General features: G+C 45.1%; 1 protein-coding gene across 1 annotated transcript; it reads left to right on the plus strand.

Annotated features, from left to right (window-relative positions):
* Positions 1–8,808: 8,808 nt before the first annotated feature.
* OPN1SW (opsin 1, short wave sensitive) lies at positions 8,809–13,352 on the plus strand. Its single transcript, XM_017896221.1, has 5 exons — positions 8,809–9,163; positions 9,445–9,613; positions 9,930–10,095; positions 10,714–10,953; positions 11,951–13,352. Exons 1-5 carry the CDS (start codon positions 8,809–8,811, stop codon positions 12,068–12,070), a joined length of 1,050 nt encoding a protein of 349 aa, XP_017751710.1. The 3' UTR covers positions 12,071–13,352.
* Positions 13,353–14,055: the final 703 nt, after the last annotated feature.

A 14,055-nucleotide genomic window follows, 5' to 3' on the forward strand; every position in this document is an offset into this window, starting at 1 on the left:
CCCAGACTTTCTAAAAAACCAGAAATGGGGACTATATCCTGTCAATACCCATACTCCCTCCCCCACAGTAGCCTGCCCTGCACATCCTACCCAGGGAAGCTGCCCAGGAAGGAGCTGCTGGCAGCCTAAGGGTGGCCTAGGTTGGGACGTTCCCAAAGAGAGTGAGGGGGGGTGATCACACCTCAGAAACTGGGGAGTCGTAGGAGACCCTGATGGGCTTGGTTGGGCTCTTTGTCTTTTGTGCTTCCACCATCCCTGTACACATCCATCGCATCCTGTACACCATCCCTGTACACATCCATCGCATCCTGTACACCATCCCTGTACACATCCATCGCATCCTGGATTCTTGCTCACTTCCAGAGGGGGGTCTTTTGTGAGCTGAGAGCTCCACGGGGGCAGATACGTGTTCTATTGGTCTTTTGGGTCTCCCCCAGTGTCTGACCCTTGGCAGTACTGCTGACAATACAGGCTATTCCCAGGCATTTCTGTGTGCCCAGCCTTGTGTAAGCACTTTACCAGATTAATCCCACTTAATCCTCATAGCGCAACTGTTGTCACAGTCATCGCTTAGCACATGTCTGTGGAATGAACGAATGAGTGAAAAAAGAAAATCCTAGGAGTGTGCACAAAAAAATCACTAGTGGCAACAGATACGCAGGTGAGTCCTCACCACTTGGCTTGAAGTAGAAATGGTAACCCTGGATAAATCTTCCACACTCCATCCTTTTTTTTTTTTTTTTTTTAAGACAAGAGTCTCACTCTGTCACCCAGGCTGGAGTGCAGTGGCACGATCTCAGCTCACTGAAACCTCTGCCTCCTGGGTTCAAGTGATTCTCCCACCTCAGCCTCCCAAGTAGCTAAGATTATGGGTGTGAGCCACTGTGCCCAGTCCACACTCCATCCTTTCAAGCAGGATTCCTACTGAACCAATCCCTCCCTTGGATAGGTGGGAAGAATGGCCCTCACTTTAGAGAATACACTGGCCAGCATTCTTTTGTACTCAGGGGATAAAGTTGCATGATTGCCATCAAAGTGTCTGAGCCAGACAACTGGCTCTGCTAACTAATCCAGCCAGAGAAGAAGGCAACAGCTCATCTATTCTCAAACCAAATAGACTTTTTTGGGTTGCTGTTCCCCAGCTTTAAACTGACTTATAAATAAAAGCGCACGCAACATGTCCTTCCATTACCTCAGCACACATTCCCCAAATTGTTCCTCTTGGTGAATGTGCCAGAGAGTGATGTTGCTCAAAGCTAGGGCTCCTAAGGGGACTTCGCTGAAGATGTTTCAGAGCTGAGACCAGGGTTGGGTCCTAGCCAGTGCTTCTCTCAGAGGTGCTGTTGGAATTTGGGGCAGGATCATTCTTCTTTGTGTGGCTGATCTGGAACTGCATCCTGTCCACTGAATACCAGTAATCCCTTCTCCACTGTTGTGATAGCCATGAAACACCCTGCACGCTTCCAAAAGCCTCCTAGATGGTGGAGTCGGCGGAGAGGAGCATGGCCCTGGTGGAAATCCACTGGCACATACCTTGAATTTGCTTCCAGGCTAAAATCACTGTGGCCTTCATCCTTGCAGCAGGACTTCAGGCCGTCAGTTGCTCCTTTGTCTCTTAGGGAGAATCATGGCCCTCCCTCCAGGAGCTTCCTCACTCTCCTCCTAGGTGTGAGGATGACTTTTAGGCAGATCCTGTGTCCCCATTTTCACAAGAGCATGTCAGTTCTTCCCTTATCACTTCTCTGGAGAGCCTTATGGGTCAGTATTTAACAGACAACAGTCACACACATCATCTCAATCACCGTCACTTCCTATATATATAAAGAACAGCAAGAAGCTACCACTGGTTGCCTCTGAGAAGGGTAACTGAGTAGTTGGGAGGCTGGGTGGGAAAGAAACTTCTTTTTCTCTGAATTCCTCTTTTTTTTTTTTTTTTTTTAGATAGAGTCTCACTCTGTCTGCCAGGCTGGAGTGCAGTGGCAAGATCTCAGCTCACTGCAAACTCTGTCTCCCAGGCTCAAGCAATTCTCCTGCCTCAGCCTCTCAGTAGCTGGGATTATAGGCATGTGTCATCACACCTGGCTAATTTTTGTATTTTTAGTAGAGATGGGGTTTCACTACGTTGGCCAGGCTGGTCTTGAATTCCTGACTTCAGGTAATCCACCTGCCTCAGCCTCCCAAAGTGCTGGGATTACAGGCGTGAGCCACCACGCCTGGCCATATGTATATAATTTTTTTTTTTTTTTTGAGGAGTGTTTTGCTGTTTCCCAAGCTGGAGTACAGTGGCACAATCTCAGCTCACTGCCACCTCTGCTGGGTTCAAGTGATTCTTATGACTTAGCCTCCCCAATAGCTGGGATTATAGGCGCATGCCACCACACCCAGCTAATTTTTGTATTTTTAGGGGAGACAGGGTTTCGCCGTGTTGGCCAGGCTGGTCTCGAACTCCTGACCTCAAGTGATCTGCCTGCATCAGCCTCCTGAAGTGCTGGGATCACAGGTGTGAGCTACCATGCCCGGCCTGTATATTCTTTTGTACTTTTTGAATTTTGAGCTCAATGCATATGCATATGTATGTACACATACTCCATTCAAACCAGAAATTAAATTATTAAAAACTGAACAGAGAGAAGCAATAAGTAGGATAGGGAGAAATGCATTTTGAGCCTCCAGAGAGCCAAAATTTCCTCTAGATCAGAGCAGCCCAGCAGTACTTGGACCTCGCCCTAATGGTTTCGAATTGTCCTTTGTGCTGTGTTGAATCCATACTGAGGGATCAGTACTAGACCCAATCCTGTGCAACTGGTTGTCCTGTCTACTCAAAGATGTTGTTGAGGACAATGTTTCCTTTGTGAAGTCCCCAGGGAGGCATTCTTGTCTGTCATAACTCCAAGAACAGTTGGTTTGCATTTTTTCTCTGGACAATTATGTAAATGAGTGGCTGCTAGAAAGCATGAGGCTGAGTGTGTCGCCCATCGGTAGCAAGTTCACAGGGTCATCAAATGTCAGTATAATTCCTGACTCTTTAACTCCCCACTGTTGTTTCTCTTTCTTCTGCTTCTATATTTGATTCATTACTTCTTGTTGTGTCCTATATATTCTTGCAAGTCTCCCTTAAACTACTTTAGGAAAACAAAGGTGTATAAATAAATACACTTCTAATAAGAATAAAAATTTTAAAACCCCTAGCTGGGTACAATGGCTCACACCTGTAATCCCAGCATAGGAGGCTGAGCAGGGAGGATTGCTTGAGGCTGGGAGTTGAAGACCAGCCTGGGCAACGTAGTGAGATCTTGTCAGAAGGGAGAAAGGAAGGAGAAGGGAAGGAAGGAAGGAGAAGGGAAGGAAGGAAAGAAGGAAGGAAGGAAGGAAAGAAGGAAGGAAGGAAGGAAAAGAGAGAGAAAGAGAAAGAGAAAGAAAGAAAAAGAAAAGAGAGAAAGAAAAAGAAAGAGAGAAAGGAAAAAAGAAAGAAAGGAAAGAAGGAAGTTAGGAAGAAAGAAAGAAAGAAAGAGAGAAAGAAAGAGAAAGAAAGAAAAGAAAGAAAGAAAAAGAAAGAAAGAAAGAAAAAGAAAGAAAGAAAGAAAGAAAAGAAAAGAAAAGAAAAGAAAAGAAAGAAAGAGAAAGAAAGAAGGGAAGGAAGGGCAGGCATGGTGGCTCACGCCTGTAATCCCAGCACTTTGGGAGGCCGAGGTGGGCAGATCACGAGGTCAGGAGATCGAGACCATCCTGGCTAACACAGTGAAACCCCATCTCTACTAAACAATACAAAAAATTAGCCGGGTGTGGTGGCACACGCCTGTAGTCCCAGCTACTTGGGAGGCTGAGGCAGGAGAATGGGGTGAACCCAGGAGGCGGAGCTTGCAGTGAGCTGAGATCGCACCACTGCACTCCAGCCCGGGTGACAGAGCAAAACTCTGTCTCAGAAAAAAAAAAAGAAAAAAAAGAAAGGAAAGGGAGAGAAAGAAAGAAAGAAGGAGAGAGGAAGGAAGGAAGGAAGGAGGAAAGAGAAAGGGAGGGAGGGAAAGAAACAGAGGGAGAGAGGGAGGGAGGGAGGGAAAGAAAGAAAGAACAAAAGAAAGAAAAAGAAACAAAGACCTCCTGAAACTATTCAGAAAATATCCACTTTGGTAGGACTCTCCTTTTTCTGGACAATCGTAACAAATGGAAAAACAGATTTTCACTTGATTGTATTATATTGGGTTCTGAACATTTGTAAGTCTAAATCTAAATCAATGGTTGAATCTCAGCTGGAGGGGAAGGGAGTGAGGAAGGAAGGGTTTTGTCTCTCATTCGGCAATGTCAGGAGACATTTTTGGTTATCATGACTGGGCTGGTAGTCTTAATTTTGGCATCTAGAGGAGAGGGATGCTGTTCAACATCCTACAATGCACAGGACAGCCCCCACGACAAAGAATTATCTGCGATGTCAGTAGTGCCGATGTTGAGAAATACTGGTCTAAGTGTATTTCACGTGATCTTCTGTAAAGCCTTAGTGTATTAACATGTTCTAAATTGATAAGGTGATTTTCAGCCTGGGAAGAGCACTGTATATACTAAATGCACCTAAAACACCTCTAGTTTTTATTTTTTATTTTATTTTGGTGTTTTGTGTTGAAACACGGTCTTGCTCTGTTGCCCAGGCTGGAGGGCAGTGGTGCGATCTCAGCTCACAGCAACCTCTGCCTCCTGGGTTCGAGCAATTCTCCTACCTCAGCCTCCCAAGTAGCTGGGACTATGCAACAGCGTGCCACCTTGCCCAGCAAATTTTTGTATTTTTTGGTAGAGACGGGGTTTCACCATGTTGGCCAGGTTGGTGAACTCCTGACCTCAAGTGATCCGCCCACCTTGGCCTCCCAAAGTGCTGGGATTACAGGCGTGAGCCACCGTGCCCAGCCTGCCTCCAGTTTTTATATTTCCTCTTCGTCCTTTACCCCATGCCCCTTCCTCAGAAGCTTGCCTCCTTCTACTCCATAGCTTCCATGACTTGGGAGAATTTTTGTCCGTGGCTTGAGCACCGGTAAGACTTTGTGCTTGGGTGAGGCTCTTTTTGGTCTGAGCTCCTTGGGGATTGGGTTGCCTCCAGCTTGGGCCCATTGTCTCCCTCTGCTGTTGGGGGAACAGGGTGGGAGGCACTGTCTGGGAAGGTGTGAGGACAGTATTAGGCAGGGCCAAAGACGTGGCCACCTAGCCTTGTACACTGGGTGAAAAAGGGCCCGGGGTGTCTTGCACCCTCGCCATTTAGCCTCCCATCAGAAATGTTTGCAGAGGTGGGTACCTCAGCAGAGCCCAGCAGACAGTGGAGGCTGGTTTGTTCCACTCAGGCCAGGCTCACACACAATCCATATGCCCTGCTCAGGGATAGGCACCTTAGTCCTGAAGTCCTGCCCAGGGTAAGGGATGAGCAGCTCTGCTCATCCTGGCTCTGCTGAGGTGCCCACCTCTGCAAACGTTTCTGATGGGAGGCTAAATGGCAAGGGTGCAAGATATCCCGGACCCTTTTACACCCAGTGTACAAGGCTAGGTAGCTACATCTTTGGCCCCTCCTAATACTCTCCTCACATCTTCCCAGACAGTGCCCTCCCACCCTGTTCCCCCCAAAACTCTGTCTCAAAAAAAAAAAAAAAAAAAGAAATGAAGCCTCCATAAAACCCCAAAAAAGAACAAGGTTCAGGGAGCTTCTGGATAGCTGAACACATGGAAGTTCCTGGAAGCTGACACCTGGAGAGGGCACGGAATCTTCATGCTCCTTCCCACATGCATGCCTCTCCTTATGCATCTCTTCATCTGTATCCTTTATAATACCTGTTAGAATAAACTGGTAAGTGTTAAGTGTTTCCCTGAGTTCTGTGAGCTACTTTAGCAAATTAATTGAACCCACGGAGGGTGTTGTGAGATCCCCTATTTGTAGTCATTCGGTTGGAAGCATAGGTAACAAAACCCAGGGGCTTGTGATTGGAAGCTGAAGGTGAGAGGTGGGAGTGGAGTCGCGGGGAGGGGTGGGTGGCCGAGCAATGGCAGTCTTGGGGACTGAGCCCTCAACCTGCAAGATCTGATGCTATCTCCAGGTAGTGCCAGAATAGAACTAAATTAGAGGACACCCAGCTGGTGTCTGCTGCAGAACTCATTGCTTGCTTGTTGGTGAGAAATCCCCACACATGTGGTCACAGAAGTCTTCTGTGTTGCTGATCGCTGTGGTGTGACAGCAGAGGAAAATCAGTCTGGGTATTTTCCTAACTCAGCTTGCCTCTCTTGTGCTATCTGGGAATCTTCAAAATGATGATACTGAGCAAGTTCCTATCATGAGGGGGTTGGAAAATCCATAACTATTGGCTCAGATCCTACTGAGGAGATGCTGGAGACAGGAGAGAACTATGTTGTTTTGTGTCAGGTTTCATTGATTTTTCTCCATTCTTTATTCATTTTAAATTTCATTGTTTTATGCTCTGCTTTTAGTATCTCCCCTATTTATTTTAGATTTGATTCACTCTTTCAGCTTCTCAAGGCGAAAGTTTAAATTTTAAACATTTATTTTCTAGTATAAATACTTAAAGCTATAAATTTTTCTCTAAGTACTGCTTTAGCTGCCTCCTTCAATTTCCAATACTTTCTTTTTATTGTTATTCAGCTCAAATTCTTTCAAATTTTCCTTATGATTTCTCTTTTGACTCACAAGGTATTTAGATGTATATTGCTTATTCATAAGCATTTGGGGATTTTCCAGATATCTTTTTGTTATTGATCTATCTGTAAGTTCACTGATCCTTTCTTCTGCTGTCCAATCTGCTGTTCAGCCATCCAGTGAATTCTTCATTGGACATGTTGTAGTTTTCAGTTCTGGAATTTCCATTTGGTTATTTTTATTTTTCCCATTCTTCTGTTGAGATCCATTAACTCATGATGATCATCTTTTTCCTTTCAGTTCTTGAATATATTTATATCGCTGTTTAAAGATTTTTTGGCTGGTGCCAATTTCTTGGGTCATCTCAGGTTCTGTTTCTACTGACTGCTTTTTCTTTTGGCTATGAGTCATATTTTCCTCTGGGTTTTTTTTTTTCTTTCACATGCCTTATAATTTTTCATTGTTGTGAACTTTAGAGAGTGGATTATCTTCCATTGAGGAGTGTTGATTTTTGTTCTAATAAGTAGTTAACTTACTAGTTGATCACCTTGAACCTGCTGAGGCTTGGTTTTATCTTTTGCTAGTATGAGTTAGCTTTGGCTTTGCCCTTACTCTCAGAACAAATATTTAGTCCTGGGATATAGATTTTAGCTCTATGGTGTGCCTTTTGGGAGTTTTAAGTGGAAAGCCCTAAGTGTTTACCCAGACCCTCTGACTTGGGATTCAAATTCAAACTCTACAGTCAAAATCTGTGTAGCTCTTTCAGACCTCCAGTGGTTGCCTTTTACTGGGCTCTTGGAAATTCCTCCATCCAGTTTAGCAGTCAGCCTGTGATTTGAGGGGAGTTTATATGCAGATTTAAAGACTTCGCCTTCTGTGGCTTCCTTCATTCCAGGAAATCCACCTTCAGGTGTTCTGGAGCCCCAAACTGTCTTCTGTCCTCTGACTCTAAAGTCAGAGGCTTTTGCTAAAGCCAAAAAAGGCTGGGGCTTTCTGCTCAAGTTCTAGCTATCCTGTGCCATTTATACTCGGGAGTACACTCAGGGAAAACAAAACAAAACAAAACAAAAAAACCCAAAAAACAATGTAGACATTTCTTTTCATTGAAGAGTTGAGTTCCTTTCAGTTTCTGCCTGCTTTGGATACTTTAGGTGTTTTCAAAAAGTTGTTTTCATATTGTGTCCAGTTTACAATGCCTAAGGGTGCATTCATCTAATAAACCTTTCTGCCATTACTGGACCATCCTTTCACTTTTTAACTTATTTATACCTAAAGTATGTCACTTTTAACTCATCTATATATTTATGATCTGCTGAGGTGGAAAAGATTCATTCATAAAGCCTAAAGTGTAGTGCCTAGTACAAGTGCAGGTGGAACTTGTCACTGGGGTGGGCTGCACAGAAGAGGTCTTTGTGAGGTAGACTGTGAGGGCTAGGTAAGACTTCAATGAACAGACAGGAGGAAGACTGGTGACTTGTTGAGCTGAGGGTAGGGGTAGGCATGAACATGGCGTGAGGACAATGAACAGACCCGCCCCCCTGGCTGGAGGTCTAAGTAGGAAAAGCACACTCTTTGAGTAGATTCAACACAAAGAAATGGAGGCAGCCTGGCTCAGGGATGCCCTAGACCTCTAGGCATTGTCAAGTTGCCTAAGTCCTGTTCCATCAAGGCTGTTTACTGATGTGCTTCCAGGGCACTCCCCACTCGAGCCCTTTCCTCCAGCCCAAGGCTGGTTCCCAGCCTCTCAGGAGAATTAAGATGGGCACCTTCCACAAAGGGGCAGATAAGCTGAGGAAAACTTAACCGATACCGTTGTGCCAGAAGCCAAAACAAGAGGCGTGCCCTTTCTATAGCCCCATTAAAAGAACACCAAAAAGGTGGAAGCATCTTCAGTGAATATGGGTCAGCACCTCCCAGACCTCAGGGAGGTCACTTCTATTCATCTCAGCACCCAGCATTGCATATCCAGATTATTTGAGCCCAATCTTTTATCCTCTGAAGAACACAATCGGCTTTGGGGCCACAAAAGGTTTAGGTAGTGGTTTAGCTATTTCTAATCTCAAACTTTGTCCTTGGGAGGTTTAGGATTAGTATTGATCATTCACAGAGGCCAAGTGTTTTTAGAGGAGGGGTTTTCTGGGGTGGGAGGATCACCTATAAGAGGACTCAGAGGGGGGTGTGGGGCATCCATGAGAAAGATGTCAGAGGAAGAGGAGTTTTATCTGTTCAAAAATATCTCTTCAGTGGGGCCGTGGGATGGGCCTCAGTACCACATTGCCCCTGTCTGGGCCTTCTACCTCCAGGCAGCTTTCATGGGCACTGTCTTCCTTGTAGGGTTACCACTCAATGCCATGGTGCTGGTGGCCACAGTGCGCTACAAAAAGTTGCGGCAGCCCCTCAACTACATTCTGGTCAACGTGTCCTTGGGAGGCTTCCTCCTCTGCATCTTCTCTGTCTTCCCTGTCTTTGTCGCCAGCTGTAAAGGATACTTCGTCTTTGGTCGCCATGTTTGTGCTTTGGAGTCCTTCCTGGGCACTGTAGCAGGTACTGCAGGGGAAAAGGGGTTAGGGGAAGGCAAAGGTTGCTACTCCACTGGAGGGGGTCCTTAAGGAGGAGCCTGGGGGAAATGAGTCTGGTGCTTTTTAAAATACTGGGGTACAAAGCAACCCAGACTACAAGTTTGGCCAAAATAGGATGTTTGTGTCTTCACTCCAAATGTCAGTCCAGTCCTGTCTCTGTGCTTGCTCCACCCAATCTGTCTGCCACTGTGCCAGCCAGGCTGGGTGGGGCCCTGTCTACCCCATTATCCTCACATTTCACCACAGGTCTGGTGACAGGCTGGTCACTGGCCTTCCTGGCCTTTGAGCGCTACATTGTCATCTGTAAGCCCTTCGGCAACTTCCGCTTCAGCTCCAAGCATGCACTGACGGTGGTCCTGGCTACCTGGACCATTGGTATTGGCGTCTCCATCCCACCCTTCTTTGGCTGGAGCCGGTGAGAGTGCAGGGCAGCGGTGCTGACTTAATTAGCTCAGGTTGATGTGGGTGGAAAGAGAGCTTGGGTATAACTATTTAATCTTTGACTTCTACTTTTTAAAGAGTTGCAGTACGAGGCCAAAGGGCAGTGGGAGACGAGTGCTAACATTTACTCTGCAGTTGGAATTGCTGTAGCTTCTCCCAGTCAGGACAGAAAACCCCCCTGCTTGAAGCCTTTGGGCAGTCTCTGGGTTCTAAGTGGAGAACGGCATCTCAGCTCCCACTGCACTAACTCTTGTGGAGAGTCCAGTGAGCAAGTGTTCGGTCCTTTGCAGGTTCATCCCTGAGGGCCTGCAGTGTTCCTGTGGCCCTGACTGGTACACCGTGGGCACCAAATACCGCAGCGAGTCCTATACGTGGTTCCTCTTCATCTTCTGCTTCATTGTGCCTCTCTCCCTCATCTGCTTCTCCTACACTCAGCTGCTGAGGGCCCTGAAAGCTGTGAGTGGCATTTGACAGTCAGGGAGGAATGGGTTCGGGGCTCCACATGAGAAGGAATAGTGCTCTGGAACATAAGACGCCTGGAAATGTCCATAGCCAGAGAGGGTATCTAAAAGCAGCAAAGGAAGTGGGAGGAGGGAGAATGATGGAGATCCAAAGGAACTAGGCCAGGAGATGGGGCAGAAAAGAGGCATTCAGAGTGGACGCCCCCTCCCCCATCCCATAGAAAAGTATCCAGAGGCTGGGCACAGTGACTAATACCTATCATCCCAGCACTTTTGGAGGCCGAGGCAGGCGGATCACCTGAGGTCAATAGTTCCAGACCAGCCTGGCCTACATCGTAAAACGCCAAAATGCAAAAATTAGCTGGGCGTGGCGGCATGCGCTTGTAACCCCAGCTACTCAGGAGGCTCAGACAAAAGAATCACTCGAACCCGGGTGGTGGAGGTTCCGTGAGCCGAGATTGTACCACTGCAACTCCAGCCTGGGCAACAGAGCGAGACGCCAGTCTCAAAAAAAAAAATTAATTAATTAATTAATTAAAAAATTAAAAAAAAAAAAAAAGCATCCAGAGGGCCAGGAAAAAGAGGGATGTGATGCTCTCTGTCTCCACCCCAGGTTGCAGCTCAGCAGCAGGAGTCAGCTACAACCCAGAAGGCTGAACGGGAGGTGAGCCGCATGGTGGTTGTGATGGTAGGATCCTTCTGTGTCTGCTACGTGCCCTATGCAGCCTTCGCCATGTACATGGTCAACAACCGTAACCATGGGCTGGACTTACGGCTTGTCACCATTCCTTCATTCTTCTCCAAGAGTTCTTGCATCTACAATCCCATCATCTACTGCTTCATGAATAAGCAGGTAAAGCTCTCTATTCACATTCCTATGGTCCAGAAGACCCTGGTTCTTCTTGACTTTTAACTCGGAGCACCCTGGACTCTACTCAGGTTTCTAGGAGTAGACGAGGGAAGCCACAAAACCCCCGAGGAGTTTGGGAAGCCCTTGGTAAGAACAGGGAGGAAGGCATGGTTATCAAGACGAGAAAATAGAACCCCGGAGGAAATAATCTGAGTCAGGAAAATGAAGTTGCTCCAAAGAACAGGATGAGCGAAAGCACTTTATTGAAAAACGCGTGCAGCAAACCACCATGGCACGTTTACCTATGTAACAAACCTGCACATCCTGCACATATATCCTAGAACTTAAAAAAAAAAGATTCCTCTGAATTTCCAGTCCTTTCATTTAATAAGTTCTTAATCATTTCCCTTCCAACTTTTAGCTTGCACGAGCATGTGTGAAGCACAGAAATCGTACCACATGCATAAATCTCTAAAATATCTTATCATCTGAAGGTACTGGGGGATTTCCTATCCCCTATCCTGAAATCTGAGCTAATAAACACCAAACCCTAAGTGGCAAAAACCCTACTTTCAGATGGCATTGTTTCCTCAATCACAGAGGTAGACTCAAAAATAATTCGGAAAAAATAAAAAATAAAAAAAATAATTTGAAACCTCCCTGGATAGAACAGAATTGGCAGTCCTTTCCAGCTGGGAGCACCTGCTAGTAACAGAGGGGCCTCTGTTGGCAGTGCTTTTATGAAGCAGGATGGTTTGTGAATTTACCAGCAGTGAGGTCTCAGACTTGACCAGAATGTTTAGGATTACCCTAGACCCTGGAGTTGTTCTAGACTGGAATCTAGATAGTTTTCAGGATGGGGAAGATAAGATTCAGAACCACCTAAGGGCATTCTGGGTACAAAGCATCGTGCAAGGCTTTGGTGATACACAGAATGAGGTCTTTTTTCCCATACTTCCTCATCTGCCAAGGCTATCTCCAATTGTGCCTTTCTCTCCAGTTCCAAGCTTGCATCATGAAGATGGTGTGTGGGAAAGCCATGACAGACGAATCCGACATAAGCAGCTCCCAGAAAACAGAAGTTTCTACTGTCTCGTCTAGCCAAGTTGGCCCCAACTGAGGACCCAATATTGGCCTGTTTGCAACAACTAGAATTAAATTTTAAGTAAGTTTCTATTGTCTCCGTCAGAAACCACACTACTAAAAACACAAAAAAGATGGTAAGAGGAGTGATGGCAGTTTGGGGAGTCAATTTTTCATTTTCTTACTATTGCCTTCTTGCCCACAAAGCTACTGTTTCCACTGGGTCTATTTCAGACCACCCAAAGGCCATTTCAACAATCATCAGTTTCTACTCCTAAGTGGCACCATTCACAGCACTTGGAGAACTGATTTCTACATACAAGGCAACTAAAAAGGAATATGGCTTTAAGTTTTCAGTATATGGATACTTTCCTTTTAGTAACTTTTTTTTTTTTTCCTGCTGGGGATCCATTCTGAGATGATATATGCTGAATTAGAACAAACTTAAGAAAACACCTTAGAAATGGGAAAGACATAAAGAAAACCCCCCCCCCCAAAAAAACCCTTAGTGGCCCCAAATATGTTTGAAAGAACTTCTGGATAACTGCTACTGCTACAGCTTTGGCAGGAACAGCCATGTCCACAAGCCCCTGAGCAAGCACAAATTATTCCAGGTGCTTCCTCCCCATTGCATTTGGCTAAACCTTTGTATTTGTCTTAAACTGTGTGTTTACTGAAGTTAATAGTTTAATTCTCTTGAGGTTCTCAAAATGAATTTGCATGTCTTAGTACTATTTGTAAACAACACCATAATGTTAAATAAAATTGTTTTACCTTATGCTCTATACTCTCCCTCCAGGCCCCCCAAAAGAGCCTTTTGAAATAAAATCAAGATAAACGTGTGTGTACATTCAGAATCGCTTGTGTTTGGTATCAGATAATTATATAACGAGCAGCAGGTCTCTCCAGTTATACGGCCTAATGGAAGTAAAGAAAGGTTATGGCTGTGGTGAGAAGGACGCTAGAAAATACCAGAAAATAGGGAGAAAAGAATAACCATTTAGAAGGCAGTGCTGTCTCTGAGTTTGGGAGAACTTCAAGGAGAGTTCCCATTCTGACATTTTACAGCATCCATACTCCTAAGCTAGAGTTCTATTTCTTAGAAAATGAAGGTCATACATACCCCATAATGAATGTAAACAGTTTTATTTAGAAACAGATAGGTACCTGTTCACATTGCAGAATATAAAACTTGGTTTACACTCTATAAAAAATAACCAATATCCAAATTCAAGAGAGCTAGCATTCACAGAACACACAATATGGGTGTGTAGCTACTGTTCACCAGCCTCAGGCTTGATTTAAACCAAAAAAAAAAATCCAAAGGGATCATTCAAGATTACCATACAATGCCTGCTGCTGTCTTAGGAGATTAAGGTTTGCTTTTCAAGTGCGTGATTTTAACATAAGGTCTGGGCTCTCTGCACCTAGTGAGGTGTGAGGCTCTCTTGCCACACAGTTCACACTCTCACTTAACTAAGCCAGAGTTGGTGGATTATTAAATTATCACTGGTCTTCTTAACAGTAAAACTAGGGAATCCAAAGGGCAGGAAATTTCCATTACCCTATATTGGGGCTAAATTGAAAAGAGTATATCCATTATCAAGAGCTCAGTACAAAGGCTGGGGTGAAGTTACATAATACCTGGCTTTTTAACCAGACCAGGGAGCCCACCTCAACATGACTGTGGAAGACCAAAGGATATACCTAGGTTCAGATTATAATAAATCACCCAGCACCACCTGAATGTATTATCCACAAAGATATAGCAATAATAAAGGTTATATATACATATATTTATCTTGGTAACCTGAGGGCTAAAAACGTAGAATACGATAATTCTTCTCAAGAGGTCCATCTGTAAGAAAGGGACCCAAAAGGACAGTGTTTGTGTTGCATAAAATATGGGTGAAGTAGAGTCAGGAACAGAGGGTGGTTTCTTTAGCTCTTTCCACATCTCTCTCTCTGATAAGGACTGAAAACCTGTTGATTCATGATAAACTTTTCCTTTTTTTTGTTTTT

The sequence above is a fragment of the Rhinopithecus bieti genome, unplaced genomic scaffold, assembly GCF_001698545.2.
Source record: "Rhinopithecus bieti isolate Rb0 unplaced genomic scaffold, ASM169854v2 scaffold_26131, whole genome shotgun sequence".
NCBI classification, from domain to species: domain Eukaryota; kingdom Metazoa; phylum Chordata; class Mammalia; order Primates; family Cercopithecidae; genus Rhinopithecus; species Rhinopithecus bieti.